The following is a 19,029-nucleotide window of genomic DNA, read 5'->3' as shown; positions in this document are numbered from 1 at the left end:
GGTTATGGAGTCCATCCATTAAGTGGTTTACAACACTCCCCCTTGGATGACATAACCGTGTAGATGCCAACGGGATCTCAGTAATGCGCTAGGGGGATGCTGCCTCATTAAAACCTTACTAGGAAAACCCTTTTGGGACAAAACCATAGTGAGGAAAAAGAGTACAGCACGCATTACTCCCCCTGAATTGGTCATCCCTATAAGTCCTTAAGCCTCCGCATCCCAATCTGATGCGCGAGCTTCCTCAATGTCGTTGCTGGTAATGCTTTGGTGAATAGATCGGCTGAATTGTCGCTTGAACGTACTTGCACCACCTTAACTTCACCATCCTTCTGTAGGTCATGCGTGTAGAAGAACTTGGGCAGAATGTGCTTCGTCCGATCTCCCTTGATGTATCCTTCCTTGAGCTGAGCAATGCATGCCGCGTTGTCCTCGTATATGATAGTCGGCTCCTTGTCTTCGACCATTCCACAATCGGCTCGTATGTGTTGAGTCATTGACCTCAACCACACACACTCGCGGCTGGCCTCGTGCATTGCCAATATCTCCGCGTGGTTAGAGGAAGTGGCCGCGATGGTCTGCTTCATTGATCTCCAGGATATCGCGGTTCCACCATGAATAAATACATAACCCGTTTGTGACTTTCCATTGTGCGGATCTGAAAGATATCCTGCATCAGCAAAACCAACTAAACCTTCTTTGTTATGGTTAGTATAATATAAACCAAAATCAATTGTCCCTTGTAGGTATCGAAGCAAATGCTTGATTCCTTCCCAGTGCCTCTTGGTCGGACAAGAACTGAATCTAGAGAGGAGGTTCACGGCAAAACATATGTCCGGTCTAGTGTGGCTAGACAGATACATCAACGCTCCTATGGCACTGAGATATGGCATTTCAGGACCGAGAATTTCTTCATCGTCCTTCTTTGGACCGAATGGATCACTATCCAATCCTAGGCTCCTCACCTGCATTGGGCTGGTCAACGGGTGGGCCTTGTCCATATTAAATCTCTTGAGTACTGTTTCTGTATATGCCTTTTGATGCACAAGGATTCCTTTATCTATGTACTCAAGCTGCAATCCCAAACAGAACTTTGTCTTGCCTAGGTCTTTCATTTCGAATTCTTTCTTTAGATATTCGACTGTTTGGGCGATTTCCCCAGAGGTTCCCAGGATGTTCAAATCATCCACATATACTGCTATTATCACAAATCCTTTGCTAGCAAACTTCTTGATGAAGATGCATGGACTGATGGGGTCATTTTTATAGCCCTCTTTGACTAAGTACTCACTTAACCTATTGTACCACATGCGCCCACTTTGTTTCAATCCATAAAGCGATCTGTTCAGCCTTATGCAGTATTGGTCTCGAGACCCATTCTTATCTTTTCCTTTGAGCTCAATACCCTCTGGTAATCTCATATATATCTCATTATCCAGTGGACCATATAGATATGCGGTTACAACATCCATTAATCGCAAGTCAAGGTTCTCTCTTATTGCCAGACTTATTAGATATCTAAAAGTCGTTGCATCCACCACAGGAGAGTATGTCTCTTCATAATCTACTCCCGGTCTTTGTGAGAATCCTTGTGCCACAAGCCGTGCCTTATGCCTCACGATTTCGTTTTTCTCATTTCTCTTCCTCACAAAGACCCACTTGTGTCCTACTGGCTTTATATTAGATGGTGTCCTCAATATTGGACCAAACACATCTCTTCTCTTTAATGAACCTAACTCCACGTCAATGGCTTCTTTCCACTTTAGCCAATCTGACCTTTGAGTGCACTCTATTATAGACGTGGGTTCATGATCCTCACTTATCTCATATGCTACCTCATATGCAAATTTCTCGTCGACGTCGACTTCTTTTCGGTTCCATTTTATTCCAGACATGATGTAGTTTATTGAGATCTCATCATTATCAATTCCTTCAGGACCATGAGCTTCGGCGTCCCGAATCTCATTTGGTGGTTCCTTAGGACTTGCCGCGGCCATGTCTATGGTTTCCTTTACCTCGGTTCCCATTACACCTTTCTTAGTCTTTCGAGGATTTTTATCTTTGGAACCTACTGGTCTACCATGTTTCTTCTGTGGGTTAGACTCGGTAGCAATTACATTGATTCCCTTCTGGATATCAATACGTACTGGTGCATTACAAGCTGGTATGTACGATTTCACAACTCTCTTTGAGTCAGCAAAGGAATCTGGCAACTCATTAGCTAGCTTTTGCAAATGTATAATTTTATGGACCTCTGAATCGCACATCAGAGTCCGAGGATCTTGCCAATTCAAGGATGTTTGATTCCATGCTATCTCTTTTATTTCTTTACCCAGCTTGTTCGTCTCACCACCTAATGCAGGGAACTCGGATTCACTGAAGTGACAATCCGCGTATCTAGCCTTAAATAGATCGCCCGTTGTTGGCTCTAGATACTTTATAATGGTGGGAGAATCAAATCCAACATATATTCCCATCCTCCTCTGAGGTCCCATCTTTGTTCTCTGTGGTGGAGCAATTGGTACATATACGGCACACCCGAATGTCCTTAGATGGGATATGTCTGGCTCATGACCTATTAACAATTGGGATGGTGAATATTTGTGTTCACTAGATGGCCTGATACGAATAAGTTCCGATGCATGTAATACAGCATGTCCCCAAGCGGCTACTGGGAGCCTCGACCTCATCAGTAATGGTCGGGCTATCAATTGGATTCGTTTAATGAAGGATTCCGCTAATCCGTTCTGTGTATGTACATGTGCCACGGGATGTTCCACACTTACCCCCATGGACATACAGTAGTCATTAAACGCTTGGGACGTGAATTCACCGGCATTATCTAGACGTATAGTCTTAAGCGGAAAATCTGGAAAATGGGCTCTCAGACGAATGATCTGGGCCAGTAACCTAGCAAATGCTTGGTTCCTAGAGGACAACAGACAAACATGTGACCATCTTGTCGATGCGTCAATGAGGACCATGAAGTATCGAAATGTCCCACATGGTGGATGTATTGGTCCACATATGTCCCCTTGTATCCTTTCCAGAAAGTTTATGGTCTCGTTATTGACCTTTGCCGGTGATGGCCTTATTATGAGTTTCCCTTGTGCACATGCAGCACACGTGAGCTTCTTTGGGATTACTCTTTTTCCTTTTAGGGTGTGCCCCTTAGAACTTATCATTAGCTTTCGCATCATGTTATGACCCGGATGGCCAAGCCGGTCATGCCACAAAGTGAACTCCTCTATGAACTCTTTGTTCATTGCCAAATTAGCTTCGATCATGTTGATCTTAGTATGGTAAAGACCAGTGGACACTGCGGGTATAGTTTCTAGGACTTTCTTGTGTCCTTGGGCGATCTCTGTTACATGTAGGAATTCTCTATTCCCTTCACCCTTTGTTTCAACGTGGAAACCATTAAGACGTATGTCTTTGAAACTCAACAAGCTCCTCTTTGAGCTGGGTGAATACAAATCATCACTTATTTCAAGATGTGTGCCGTTTGGTAAGAGTACATGGGCTTGGCCGTAGCCCTCAATGAGACTCGCTATACCCGCTATAGTGCTAATGTTGGCATTTCTCAATGTTAGATTTATGAAATATCTTTTGTCTCTCAATATCGTGTGGCTTGAGCCACTGTCCACTATGAGTATGTCCTTGTCCTCGGCCATTTCTAAATGTGAACAAGAACTATATCTTAGGTGATAAAGCAAACAATAATGAAGCAAAGCAATTCCATTAAAATAAATAAATCCAAGACATCGAGCAATAGAGATCAAACTACAAAACAAAGCAAACAAAGCAAATTTAAAACTAGATGTCTATTCTCCCAAGATGTCCGAAGTCTCATAATCCATTAGGTCATCGTTCTCGTGGTCAAAATCCCCTTCACCATCGAGATGAACCAAATTGGCTTCGGGTCCCTTTTGCTTTATCATCTCTTGATATGCCTCAATGAGGTGCTTAGAGGTTCTGCACGTCTTTGCCCAATGGTCGTCCATGCCACACCTATAGCACACGGACTTAGCCTTTCCTCGTGGTTTGTTAACACCGCGGCCTCTACCCCTACCTCGGCCATAGTTCCCACGGCCTCTACCACCATAGTGGTTTCCTTGGCCGTAGAAATTGCCACGACCTCTTCCACCACGTCCTCTGCCACGGCCACGGCCGTGAGGGTTACCCCTATGGACGTAGTTGGATTCCTTGGTCGCCTGAGGTTCATTAGGCGCTTTGGCCATTTCGGCTCTATTGGCTTCGGGCACGGCTGTGGATCCGGGAGGTCTCAATGCGCTGTTCATGAGTAACAGCTCATTGTTCTTCTCAGCAAGAAGCAAGCAGGAGGCTAGACTTGTGTAAGTCGTAAACCCTTTCGCACGGTACTGTTGCTGAAGCAGTACGTTATTCGCGTGAAAGGTCGAGAAAGTTTTCTCGAGCATGTCATTCTCAGTCACCTTCTCACCACACAGCCTCAGGATAGAGACAATCTTAAAGAGCTCGGAGTTATACTCCTCCACGGATTTGTAATCCTGGATCCTGAGGTTAAGCCAATCATGTTGGGCTTTGGGTAGTTGTATGGTCTTTTGGTGGTCGTATCGATTCTTCAACTCAAGCCAAAGCTCAAGTGGATCCTCGACCGTAAGGTACTGATTTTTCAAGCTCTCTGCTATGTGATGGCGTATGATTGAGATCGCCTGATACTTTGACCTCTCCGTTTTCTCATTTCCTTCCACAATGCACTCGGCGAGTCCCTTAGACTTTAACTCAATCTTGGTGTCCAATGCCCATTGAAGGTAATTGTCACCAGATGCCAAGAGTGCAGCGTACATGAGGTTTGTGAGCTTCGACATCTACAATGAAGAAGTTTTGAGTCAATATCATGTAATGGACAAATCGTAAATGTCATGAAGACCATAAATCGATTTTCCTATTTACTCAAGGATTTGACTTTCTCTTTTCCTCTTTCCCTTGGGACAATTTCCTCTTTTCTCTAGGATAATTTCCCTTTTTCTCTTTAGGAGAATCTCCTCTTTCTCTAGGGATTATATTTCCTTTTCCTCTTGGGAGAGTTTCCTTTTCGGTCTTAGGGTAAATTTTCCTTTTTAGCGATTTTCTATTTTCCTTAGGGTTTTGGTTTTAGGGTTTATGCAACATGAGGGATTTCAATAATTCATGCATGCAACCATGAAATCAATCAAACTAAACACCTTAGACAACTTCAAACAATCACGAAATAGAATTAAGGTTTTGATCCGATTGTAGTGTTTTCGATTTAGGGTTTATGTCTTTTAGGGTTTCGGATTCTAGGTTATGATGTTTTCGATTTGCGAGTTTAGGATAAGCAATAACAAGGCAAACAATCGAGCAAACAAGCAATCATATTGCAAACACTAATCAATCATTCGTTTTTAGGGTTTTAGCCGTTTGTTAGATCCATGTTTGATTGGGGTTCTTTAGCTTTAGGGTTTAATGAATTACCTTTCTCCTTTGGGGTTGTACGGACTGGAACCAGGAGCTAAAGACCTTGGTTATCAAACGGTGGTCGCTGGTCGACAGTCGGCGGTCGACGGAAGTACTGTCGGTCGACAGGCAGATAGCAAACGGTCGACCGGCGGTCGACGGAACGGTGGACGGCGGACGGCGGACGAGCTAGGGTTGAGCGGCGGCTGCTAGGGTTTTGTTAAGAGCAAGCTCGTGCTGATAACGTGTGAAGAACTAACTTGTTTCTTATTGATTCAAATGAGGTTACATCACATATATATACATACTTGAGGAGGTTACATGTTTAATGGGCTAGGTTACAAAAGCCCATAACTACTTAAGTATATGACCGACCTAACTCTAGTCTCCATGGGCCGGACCTACGGGCCGGACTGACTGTGGCTTCTCTCCATGGGCCGGGCCGACAGGCCGACGGGCCGATGGACCGATGGACTGGTGGGCCGACCGGTCGATGGGCCGTCACACCAATGGGCTGACGGACCTATCCTCTAAGGACATGGGCCACGGTTATGGAGTCCATCCATTAAGTGGTTTACAACAAATTATATATTCTCATAAATACTTAAGTAAACCAACCAATAAAGTAACAATTAAACCGCAAGTCAAAGATACTATTTTATGAATAAATAAATGATTCAACCAACAAACCAAGAATGACTAACAATCCTAAAACAGCCCTAACCGGTTCTAATAACCAAAACACAAAAATAATCCAAACGAATTCCTAGATCATACTCTCTTCCTTGCCATGATTCCACGATCACACTTTATCTTTACCTGCACCAAAAATAAAGAGATGCGTAAGTATTATCACAAATACTTAGGGAGACGATCCTCCCATCTACGAGCTATACACACAAGCAATTAAAAGGGGAATAATCACAAATACAACATAAACAAACCAGTCATTGAACAATTCACCCAAAAACACATTCACCACACCTACATATCATCACACAAAACAAATCATACAACCCAATCGCTCAGATAAGCTCATGGTCACACACTCACCTTAACAAATTAATTTTAACAAATAATTAAACCCAAGAGAGACTCACTTTGCGTCTAAACCAGTCCAGAAACGTCCTACAACAAGTCACAACCAAAAGCAACCTTGAAGCAAACTGGACATGAAAAACAAAAACAAACAGTCTTAAAGACGAAACCCTAAAATACAAACTAACCGTTTACTATTAAATCCCTCCGGTGAAACGCTAGCCGTAGATGTCACAAAGTTGCCCACAAAAACTCGTGCCGATCAGAAAACAGACCAGACACGATCTCAGTTTTAATCCCCGCTGGTCCTAATTCGCGTCTGAGAAAACGTGTCTTGCGAATAACTCAACCAATTTAAATCCAAATCCACTTCTGTAAACTGGAGAATAACGATAAAAGATTTGGGAATAACTCTACCAAATTTCGTTACTTTTAACAACGATTTGATGTGATGAAATTGATTCCTCCCAAACCCTAACGATTCTGCTCCTTCTCCTTCTCTCTCTCTTTTTTTTTTTTTTTTTTTCTCTCTTTTTCTCCTTTATCAAACGAAAAGTGACTAACTAAATCCCTAATTTCGAGTTTTCTTCTTTTATACGTACACTCTAGGGTTTCCAATTAACCCAACCGATTTTCTGGTTCACGGGCGTTACAATTCTCTCCCACTAACATAGATTCGTCCTCGAATCTAGCTTCACCCTTCCACTCCGAGGAATTCCGTGAAACCATCACTACGGTCCGCACTCCCTCCAACCAACCTCTAGGTCTCTCTATCCAGTCGATATACTCACGATATACTAGTCATTGTTGCTCACAACTCACTCTCCACTCTCAGACCGCAATCTTCGAGCATAAACCGTCACTCTCAGGCCTCGGCCTACAGTATCTCGGGTATCACACGTATTATCTTCCCCACTCAAAGTCAAAATCTGAGTTGTGTCGGCTCACTCTCAGCCACAAAATCATCGAGTTACGACACTTGGAGAAAATAATACCTCAAAACTCGCTCTCGGGTTGTCACCCTAAAGCGTACTCTCGGATCGTCACCCGAAGCCACCGTACCCCTCGCACTCTAAAGACACCAAGTCCCTCGAGTTACCGGTACATCAGGAGCATAGTCCGCTCCTCACGAGTCGTTGGGACCCTCATGTCCCTCGAGCAAACAATACTAAACGCTTCCGAGCATATCTCTAGACTCCCTCATGGATTCGCGTAAGACACCTTTATGCCTCACCATCTATCATATCCCCTCGAGAACATCCTTATGACCAACTCTCGACTATCTCGTAAACACACCTCTCTCTTAGGTTGTTTACTCAAACTTTTCAAAAATAGACAAGTCTTTTCTAGGAAACTGTCCATTTTTGGAAACCGCACAACACATTCTTAAATAAGACAACTCAAGTCAAATTTTAGAAAAAAAAAATACTCATCTTATAAATCATCAAATGTCATGATCGTTACAACTCCAAACGAAAATACAAATGAAAGAGAAATAAATACAACAACTCAAAAGCTCAAAAACTCAACAACACTGAAACTGGAAACCAAGGAAAGGCAAACTCATGCAGCAACCTGCTTCTCGAACCACTTCTTGAACCTTGCCTTCATCCTCGCCTCTGGCTGCCAAGTCTCCTCTGTCACACCATCGCAGTCCCACAGGACTTTGATCAAAGAAATCTTCTTCCGCTGAAGTTCCTTGATCCTCCTCTCGAGAACCCTCACTTGTCTCGCCTCCAAAGTCATGTTGGGCTGAAGATCCTCTGGAATCTTAGCCAACACCTCATCATCCTTGTGAAGACACTTCCTCAGCATCGATACATGAAAGACCTTGTGAAACGCACGCATAACATCTGGCAACTCTAACATGTATGCCACTGGTCCCACCCTCTCAACAATCCTGAACGGACCCATGTACCTCAGACTCAGCTTAGTCTCTGAGATAGACCTGTTCGGACCTCGCAACATGGCCATCTTGAGATACACTCTGTCCCCAACCTCAAACTCCAGCTCTCTCCTCCTCTTGTCAGCATAACTCCACTGTCGATCTTGAGCTTCCTTCATGTTCAGCTTAAGAACTCGGATCCTCTCCGTGGTCTCCTGAACATAATCTGCACCATATATGCTCCTCTCCCCCACTTGGGTCCAACATAACGGTGTCCTGCATGGCCTCCCGTACAACGCCTCGAAAGGAGCCATCCCAATACCCGCCTGATAGCTGTTGTTATAAGCAAACTCTACCAGACTCAAGTGATCCGCCCAATGACCTCCCCAATCCAAGACACACATCCGCAACATATCCTCAAGCGTCTGAATAGTCCTTTCAAATTGCCCATCTGTCTGAGGATGATAAGGCGTACTCATTTGCACCTTAGTGCCCATCTCTGCCTGAAAGGCTCTCCAAAACGTAGAACGTAGAAGTAAACTTGGAATTCCTGTCTGACACAATACTCACAGGTACTCCATGCAACTTCACGATCTCGCTCACATATTTCTTAGCCAACACCGCCGCTCCATCGGTTTTTCTGATGGCCAAAAATGTGCTGACTTAGTCAGACGGTCCACGATCACCCAAATAGCATCTTTGGTCTGCGACACAGGCAATCCAACCACGAAATCCATCGTGATAAAATTTCACTTCCACTCAGGAATGGGTAAACTCTGCAACATGCCACCCGGCACCTGATGCTCAGCCTTAACTAACTGGCAAACATCGCACTCTGCGACCCAATTAGCTACATCTCTCTTCATCCCGACCCACTAATAGTACTCCTTGAGGTCTCGGTACATCTTAGTCGCTCCTGGATGAATGGAAAACATGCTCGCATGAGCCTCACTCAAGATCTCCCGTCGCAACTCCTCATCATTAAGCACACAAACTCGCCCATGCACAAGGATAGTCCCATTAGCTGCGAACTGATACTTAGAGCCCTCTGCTTTTGAAGCCGCAATCAACCCCTCATCCTTCTCCTGAGCCAACCGAACTCTACTCAGAAGATCTACTCGATCCACAGCTTCCAATCCCAATGGCTCCCGTGCCACAGCACACAACCGCAAAGCACGAATCTCACTCACCAAGGCCTCAACACTCTGCCCTGGTGCCACACCCACGCGCTTACGACTCAACGCATCTGCAACCACACTAGCTTTACCATGATGGTAGGCTATCTCCAGATCATAATCAGCCACCAGCTCCATCCATCGCCTCTGCCTCAGGTTCAGCTCTGGCTGAGTGATGATATACTTCAGACTCTTATGATCCGTGAACACCTGCACTTTTCCGCCATAAAGATAAGACCTCTAAATCTTCAAGGCAAAGATTACCGCAGACATCTCCAAATCGTGAGTAGGATAGTTGCCCTCATGCTTCCTCAACTGCCGCGATGCATAGGCAATAACCTTCCCACGCTGCATCAGAACACAACCCAAACCAACTCTCGAGGCATCAGTATACACCATGTAAGACTCTCCATGCTCTGGCAATGCTAACACTGGTGTACTCGTCAATATCTCCTTCAGGCTCACGAAACCCTCCTCACACTCCGGTGACCACACAAAAGGAACATTCTTTCCTGTCAGCTTAGTCAGCGGCGGTGCCATACTCGCAAACCCCTTGACGAACCTCCTGTAATACCCTGCCAACCCAAGAAAACTCCTGATCTCAGTGGCATTCGTCGGTCTAGGCCAGTCTTTGATAGCCTCAATCTTCTCTAGATCCACTGAAACTCCCTCTGCACAAACAATGTGACCCAGAAAACCCATCTCTCTCTGCCAGAAACTGCACTTACTTAACTTAGCGAACAGCTTCTGCTCCCGTAGCTTCTCCATCACTCTTCATAGATATCGTCACCAAGTAAGCCTCGCAGTCCTTTTTGATCATTTTTTCTGCCTGCACTGCTGAGATGACGAGACTCCCTAAGGTAGGTCTCACTGCCTGATAAATCAACCTCCCTTTTGGCCGCTCAAAAGAAACTCTCCCACGGTGGCAGTCAAGATGTACTCTGTAATAATCCAACCAATCCATTCCCAGAATAACATCATACAACTCTTCAGGGCTGAGAAACAGATTTGCTGGCATCGACTCTCGTGCAATTTGAATATCCACACCCTTAGCTCTCCCCAGAACCGCTAGAAACTGCCCTCCAACAACCTTGACGGCTCCAAACTACTCACTAGAATCCCCACAGATGTTGCCGCGCGAGGCACTCTCCGGGGTAATGAAGCAATGCGATGCTTCAGAGTCAAACAACACATGGGCCTCTACACCGCCCACTAATAAGGTCCGTACACAAACTTCATGTGCTAAGAACCCTAACATTCATCACAAAACAATGATATCCAAAAATAACAGAAATAATTCAGAAAGTCTGAGTCTCAGAAATCATACCAGTGATCGCTCTGTTGTTGGTAACGCCTATCTCACGCGTAGTGTAACCCTGTGGTGCCGGTGCAATATGTGCTAACTGCTGCACATTTTGCTGCACCTGCGCTCCTTGCTGCACTGCCGCATGTACTACTGCCACTGCCATCCGCTGCAACTTAGGACAATTCGGCCTGAGATGTCTCCTCTTCCTGCAGTGGTAGTACTCCCTCGTCTCAGCTCGTTGCGTGCAATCCGCTACCTTGTGGTCAAGGCTCCCACAAAAAAAACATCCTGCACGACCACCCTGTCCAGCTCTGGAAGGATGATCCCAACTCCTCTTCTGCCCTTGCGCAGGCTTGCCGCCCTTGCTAGGTGCCACCTGCTGATGAGTCTTCTTCGGTTGTACTACTGGAATCCGCGTACTGCGACACTCTACACCACACCCTCAAATCCGGTCGAAGTCCCCTCAAGAACCTCCTCATCTAGGCCTGGTCATCCTCTATGCCTCAACCCGCATACACCAAGAGTCGGTTAAACTCCCGGTCATACTCCCGAACCGACCGCTCACCCTGTGTCAGCTCAAGAAAATGCGCCTCCATACGGTCGAGCGCCTCCTGCGGAAAGTACTTGGCATTAAACTCAGCCACGAAATCTGCCCAAGACATATTCGCCTGTCTCCTCCTGGTAGTTACACTCTTCCACCACAAATGTGCATCCCCCTCTAGAAAATGCACTGCGAGATCCACCCGATACTCCACCGGGCATCTGCTCGAACCGAAGTTCCGCTCAACCCGCGACCTCCAACTGTCGGCCTCCTCAGGACTAGTACCACCAGAAAAATACCCGATGCCAATCCTTTGCAACTGCTCCATCATCCTCAAATAAGATGGAACCTCCTCAGCAACCGCAGCCCTCTGCTGCACCTCCGCCACTCGTGGCGCAACTGGAGCCTGCACTGGTACCTGGGCTCCTCCGGCTGCGGCACCCATCACTCATGGATCCTCAATATGCTAACATCCTACCTCATCCCACATCAATCATCAAGAAAATAATTCATCAATTAATTTTTCTACACATCCTAGAACCGTCATCACTCTGATACTAAATTGAAACAACCCGACCTGTTTTTTTTTAAAACATAATTAAATATTCCCATAAATACTTAATTAAACCAATCAATAAAGCAACAATTAAACCCCAAGTCAAAGATACTATTTATGAATAAATAAATGATTCAACCAACAAACCAAGAATGACTAACAATCCTAAAACAACCCTAACCGGTTCTAATAACCAAAATACAAAAATAAACCAAACGAGTTCCTAGATCATCCTCTCTTTCTTGCCATGATTCCACGATCACACTTTATCTTTACCTGCACCAAAAAGAAAGACATGCGTAAGTATTATCACAAATACTTAGTGAGGCGATCCTCCCATCTACGAGCTATACACACAAGCAATTAAAAGGGGTATAATCACAAATACAACATAAACAAACCAGTCATTGAACAATTCACCCAAAAACACATTCACCACACCTACATATCATCACACAAAACAAATCATACAACCCAATCGCTCAGATAAGCTCATGGTCACGTACTCACCTTAACAAATTGATTCTAACAATAATTAAACTCAGGAGAGACTCTCCTTACGTGTGAAACAGTCCAGAAACGTCCTACAACAAGTCACAACCAAAAACAACCTTGAAGCAAACTGGACATGAAAAACAGAAACAAACAATCTCAAAGACGAAACTCTAAAATACAAACTAACCGTTAACTATTAAATCCCTCCGGTGAAACGCTAGCCGTAGACGTCACAAAGCTGCACACAAAAACTCGTGCCGATCGGAGAACAGACCACGATCTCAGTTTCAATCCCTGCTGGTCCTAATTCGTATATGAGAAAACGTGTCTCACGAAACTGCGAATAACTCAACCAATTTAAATCCAAATCCACTTCTGTAAACTGGAGAATAACGATAAAAGACTTGGGAATAACTCTACTAAATTTCGTTATCTTTGACAACGATTTTATATGACGAAACTGATTCCTCCCAAACCCTAACGATTCTGTTCCTTCTCCTTCTCTCTCTTTGTATTAGCTTGTTTAGCTAATCTAATAAAATTGACGGAAAAACAACAATTTAAGGTCAAATTTACTAAAATCATTTTTTGTCTTTAAGTTTTATGAATATACATATCTGCAATTCTTTTCTCTCGTATTAAAACCATTATCTTACACTATCTCATTTCAGTTTATCTAATTAAAGTAAAATTCTTAAAATTGGTAAACAAACCATCACCTTTTCCAAAAACATATAAAAAACCCTCAACTTTTTTTTGTGGGTGTTTAACCACCTTTTTAAAAATGGTAAATTAAGACCTAGGATTATTAAAATCAATTTAAATAGAAGAAAATATTATAAAAATATAAAAATAAATAAAAGTAATTTGGTTTATGATTTGTTTTCCTAAAATCTGTTAAATTTATTGTTTTCCAATTTAAGTTTTTTTTAAGTCTTGATGTTAAATAATTACATGAAATTGTGATTTCAAATCTATTTGAGATATAGAAAAACAGTTTCATTACCAGTAAATTGTGGGTTGTGTAAACAATTTAAATTTAAAATTTAGCCCAAAAATTTGATTTCATATTGAAGATAACATATCCAGAATCTATTCAAATTTTATTTATTTTGGTTTGAGGGTATATTTGATTTAATTTGGATAAAGTAATTATTGTATGTTGTGTATGATATATTCTTTTATATATAGATCTAGTTGAAACAAAATTTGTTTGGTTGAATTCTAGAAATTCATCAAAGAGAAACCAGAATAATTTTGTAATAACAAAATATAAAATTAATATTCAAAAAGTTTTATTTGGTTCAGTCACACAAGTTTAGAACAAATTTTTGGTCATATTTTTTATTCATTTTAATCCAAAACTTCAAAAGTTAGAAACCATATTAAGAAAAATAAAATAAAATAAAATGTGCTAAGCTATAAATTGATTTTACTTTATATAACAAATTATAATTGAAACTTATTTCTTTATATCGCCAAAAAACAACAATTAAATTCTGAAATAAAAAAATCGTAAACTCAAATTTAAAAAGTATAAATTACAAACTAAGTTGTTTTATTTCATTTTTTAATATAATAGTTTATTTGGTTTAATAGTACTAGGTGTTATTTTACCATTTTTAAAAAGATGAGGGTTTAAACTAAAATTCATCTAGATTCAAAAGATCTCCTTGATACCATTAAAGATGGTAATCAAACTCCATCTCCATGAGGATCTTAAGAATGAGTACCTCAGTGTGAAAGATCCATAGATCATTTGGAACGATCTATAGGATATGTATGATCATCGAAAGACAAAGATCTTACCTAAGGCCCGATATGATTGGACTCATCTGAGACTCCAGGACTATAAGTCTGTAAGTGAGTACAACTCAGCCTTGTTCAAAATAACATCCAAATTGAAGTTAGGTGGAGAGAAAATCACGGAAGCAGATAAGTTGGAGAAAACATTCTCTACTTTTCATGCTAATAACATTGTCTTGCAGACACAGTACCGTAAAAAGGGATTTGTAAAGTATTCCCAACTTATTTCTTGTCTCCTTGTAGCTGAGAAAAACAATGAGTTACTTTTGAAAACCATGGACTACGCCCATCAGGTTCTGCTCCATTCCCTGAAGCGAATGTGACATCCTATGATCAAGAAAGTGGTTACAACCGTGGTCGTGGCTGTGGTCATGGTCGTGGTCGTGGTCGCGGTCGTGGTCGTGGGCGTGGATACAGTGGAGGACGAGGCAGTGGAGTTTACTTTAAGAACTCAAACTCTCACAAGAAGTGGAAAAACAAAGTGGTAACAAACAAGTGAAAACACCGTATGCGAATATCTGTTACCGTTGTGGAGCGAAAGATCACTGGTCTCGTACGTGTCGTACACCAAAGCACCTTGTTGAGCTCTATCAACAAAGGGAAAGGATGTTGAAACAAATTTGGTGTATGAAGACGGAGAAGATGATTTTGACCTTGATGATTTCACTCACTTGGATATTGACGATTTTCTTCCTGACGAAGAGACAAAGTGATCAAACTACAATTATTTGAAGAACTATGTTTTATTTATTTATTTATTTCTTTTTGCTTTTAGTTATTTGATTTTTATTTGTTTGGCTTTCAATTATTTTACTTTACGAATTAATGTTAAAGTTGATTTTTTTAATTATTTGATTCATTATTTTATTTATGATATTAATTTATTTTATTTTATTTATTTGAAGAAACAATGAATGGTGGAGATATTTGCTTGGCAGACAGTGCAACTAGTCATACTATTTTAAGAAATAAGAGATATTTCTCTTTTTTGACAATGAAAGAAGCAAGTGTAACTACCGTAACAGGTAATGCAAAGATAATTGAAGGCTCTGGAAGAGCAAATATATCAATGCCTATGGGAACACAATTAGAAATTGTGGATGCTTTATACTCTCCTAAATCTCAAAGGAACTTATTAAGTTTTAAAGACATCCGCAGAAATGGATATCATATTGAGACTATGAGCGAAGGTAGTATCAAATACCTTCAAATCACAAGTAATATCCAAGGTTCTAAGAATATTCTGGAAAAACTACTTGCTTTCTCTACTGGTTTATATTATACTACAATTAATACAATTGAAGTAAATGCTATAGTAAACCAGAAGTCCACAGAAAACATTAAAGTTTGGCATGACCGGTTAGGCCATCCCGGTACAATAATGATGCGAAAGATAATCACTAATTCATGTGGACATTCATTAAAGAACCAGCAGATTCGTCCTAATGATTTCTCATGTGTTGCTTGTTCACAAGGCAAGTTGATGATACGGCCTTCACCAGCTAAGATAAATTTCGAATCAATCAATTTTCTGGAACGAATACAAGGAGATATTTGTGGGCCGATTCACCCATCATGTGGAACCTTTACATACTTTATGGTTTTAATTGACTCATCTAGTAGATGGTCGCATGTAACCTTGTTATCAACTCGAAACCTGGCGTTTGCAAGATTGCTTGCTCAATCGATTAGATTACGAGCACATTTTCCAGATTTTCCTTTAAAGAAAATTTGTCTTGATAATGCTGGTGAATTCACATCTCAAGCTTTTAATGACTATTGTATGTCTATTGGGATAAGTGTTGAACATCCTGTAGCACATGTTCACACACAAAATGGTTTAGCAGAATCACTAATCAAGCGTCTTCAATTGATTGCTAGACCATTACTAATGAAATCAAAACTCCCAATATCTGCTTGGGGACATGCTATATTACATGCAGCAGGATTAGTTCGCATCAGGCCAACAAGTAATCATAAGTTCTCTCCATCTCAACTGGTTCTCGGTCAGGAACCAAATATTTCCCATCTCAAAGTTTTTGGATGTGCTGTATATGTTCCAATTGCTCCACCACAGCGATATAAGATGGGACCTCAAAGAAGGTTGAGAGTATATGTTGGTTATGATTCCCCATCAATAATTAAGTATCTCGAGCTATCTACAGGAGATTTATTCAAAGCTCGATTCGCAGACTGTCATTTTAATGAGTCTGTTTTCTCAACATTAGGGGGAGAAAATAAACAGTCGGGAAGTGATATACTTTGGAATGAATTATCAATGTCTTATCTTGATCCTCGGACTAAAGGGTGTGAATTAAAAGTACAAAAGATAATTCATTTACAGAGTTTAGCAAATCAGCTGCCAGATGCATTCACTACCCAAAAAGTGTGATCAAATCACATATACCGGCTGCAAATGCTCCAATAAGAATAAATATCCCAAAAGGACAAAATCAAACTGCAAATGAGTCTAAGGCACGTTTAAAGCGTGGTAGACCTATTGGTTCCAAATATTAAAATCCTCGAAAAAGAAAAGGGGCAGAAATTGGCATAGATAAAACAGAGGAAATAATTACAAATGAAGAATCTCCAGAAGAGACCTTAGACATGACACAGAAAGAAATTCAGGTACCTGACAATGAAGAGATCTCAATTAGTTATGTCATGTCTGGAATAAAATGGAACCGAAAGCAAATCGACGTCGATGATATTTTTGAATGCAATGTAGCAGTTGATGTTATGGATGAAGATCATGAACCAACATCTATTGAAGAGTGTACACAAAGAAGTGATTGGCCAAAATGGAATGAAGCCATAGATGCAGAATTAAAATCTCTGGCAAAGAGAGAAGTGTTTGGATCATTAAACTCCTGAATTTGCATATCCAATACAGTGTTAAAACACTCCACTTGATAATGATGCAAGTTGGTCATGTTGCTTTTTTTTCTTGGCTTTCTTGGATCAACAAATTCTCCATCCATAATGACAAACTCAATGTCATGATCCTTACAAAAAGAAAAAACTTCATTAAGAAAAGAATCCCATCCATCATCTCTGAGCTTGAATAACTGTTGCTTGGTGGATTTCACTAGTGACATAGCATTCAGAATGTCTTGGTCTTTCCTTTGTAGAGCCACTGATAAACTATTTGTGAGTCCAAGAATAAGCAACATCAACTGTAAGTAGAACACAAAGTCAAAGGTATTAAAGTACTTGAGAAGACCATTAGCTTGTCGTCTTTTGGTACTATCAGTTCCATCATCTTCGATCCACTCAAGCACTTTAATGATAACAGAGAATAAATCAACTAACCGGAGTAATGTTGTGTAGTGAGTACCCCAACGAGTATTACCGGGTCTCTGTAGTGAAAGTTTCTGATTCAATCCTTTTCCCGTCTTAATTTCACCTTGATTGATTCTTTCCTCCAGCTTTTTCCGAAATTCATCTCGAACCCTATCCTTTCTCTTACAAGAAGCTCCAACCACATTTATCAAGACAGAAATCATATCAAAGAAATCTCCAATTTCAAAATGTTTTTTAGCAACTGCCACGACGACTAACTGAAGCTGATGCGCAAAGCAGTGGATATAATATGCAGAACTATTTTCTCTCAAAATTAGAGATCTCAACCCGTTGAATTCACCTTTCATATTACTTGCACCATCATAGCCTTGTCCTCTTAACTGTTTTATACTCAATCCAAGTTTAGCAAACAATGAATCAATAGCACATTTCAGAGATGCAAAAAATGTTTTCTTAACATGGATAAGACCAATAAATCTTTCTTTCACTGTCCCATGTTTATCAACAAAACAAAAAAACCACTGCCATTTGTTCTTTATCAGAAATATCTGCAGATTCATCCACCATCAACCAAAATACATCATGATCAACTTCTTGAATTATAGATCTAATCACTTCTTCCGCAAAGCAATGCACTATATCTTTTTGAATTTTGGGACATGCCATCTGATTATTTTTTGGAGCATTCTCCAACACAATTTTACTTACAGCCTCATTTTGCCCTGCAGTATATTTCACAAGCTCTAAGAAATTCTCCCTGTTTGCTGAATCCACTGACTCATCATGGCCTCGAAAAGGTAATCCTTGTCGTACTAAATATCTACAACAATCAATTGAAGCGTTCAATCTGATTTTGTATTCTCTTTTGACTATGTCATCTTGCTTATAAAAAGCATGAAGAATTGATTGACCTTGCCTCATCAAACAATCAGCCCTTTTTAATGCATTATTGTGAAAGCTATTCACCAATCCCACGTGTTCGCGTAAACTCTGAGGATTTTTCCAAGTATCGAAACCTTTCGTCACAAACGTATCACTCCCACCTTTATTTTCAGTGTAATCTCTAAACAAGTAGCAAACCAAACAGTAAGCTTTATCCTTTTTTACAATGTATTCTTACCAACCACTATAGAGATCAAACCACTCTGGATTAAATCGTCTCATTTTTTTTTCTGATAGTGTTTTAGGAAAATCATGCCCACGAGATTGATAAGGACCTTTAATCAGATATTTGCGTCTTACCTCATCTCTTTCATTAGGATGATAGTCCAAAATATGTTTCCTATCGCCAGGATCCGAAGGCAAATCTTCTGGAATAGCTTCCGGAATATTTTCTGGAATATCTTGTGACGTTGATTCATGCTTTCTTTTGAAAAATCTATGAATTGTTCCCTAATAAGAATAGTTATATGAACATATTAGAAACCAAATTTATATTAAAAATTTGTTAACGAACGAATTATC

At 41.0% G+C, this 19,029-nt stretch overlaps 1 protein-coding gene and 4 pseudogenes across 5 annotated transcripts; 2 read left to right on the top strand and 3 right to left on the bottom strand.

The window, feature by feature from the left end:
- Positions 1-197: 197 nt before the first annotated feature.
- On the bottom strand, positions 198-4,850 carry AT3G29510 (annotated as a pseudogene; the record flags this gene model as incomplete). The annotated part of the gene is made up of 1 exon: positions 198-4,850.
- Positions 4,851-8,061: 3,211 nt separating this feature from the next.
- AT3G29480 lies at positions 8,062-11,866 on the bottom strand (annotated as a pseudogene; the record flags this gene model as incomplete). Its single annotated transcript has 1 exon — positions 8,062-11,866.
- Positions 11,867-14,234: 2,368 nt separating this feature from the next.
- AT3G29470 lies at positions 14,235-14,975 on the top strand (annotated as a pseudogene; the record flags this gene model as incomplete). The annotated part of the gene is made up of 3 exons: positions 14,235-14,454; positions 14,556-14,746; positions 14,862-14,975.
- Positions 14,976-15,256: 281 nt separating this feature from the next.
- AT3G29460 lies at positions 15,257-16,654 on the top strand (annotated as a pseudogene; the record flags this gene model as incomplete). The annotated part of the gene is made up of 1 exon: positions 15,257-16,654.
- A 358-nt stretch (positions 16,655-17,012) lies between these two features.
- On the bottom strand, positions 17,013-18,926 carry AT3G29450 (General transcription factor 2-related zinc finger protein; the record flags this gene model as incomplete). The annotated part of the gene is made up of 4 exons (NM_113871.1): positions 17,013-18,017; positions 18,085-18,377; positions 18,477-18,628; positions 18,808-18,926. 4 exons carry the CDS (start codon positions 18,924-18,926, stop codon positions 17,013-17,015), a joined length of 1,569 nt encoding a protein of 522 aa, NP_189591.1.
- Positions 18,927-19,029: the final 103 nt, after the last annotated feature.

The sequence above is a fragment of the Arabidopsis thaliana genome, chromosome 3, assembly GCF_000001735.4.
Source record: "Arabidopsis thaliana chromosome 3, partial sequence".
NCBI lineage: Eukaryota > Viridiplantae > Streptophyta > Magnoliopsida > Brassicales > Brassicaceae > Arabidopsis > Arabidopsis thaliana.
Note: the sequence above shows the minus strand (reverse complement) of the source record. Positions and strands in the feature narration are given on the sequence as shown.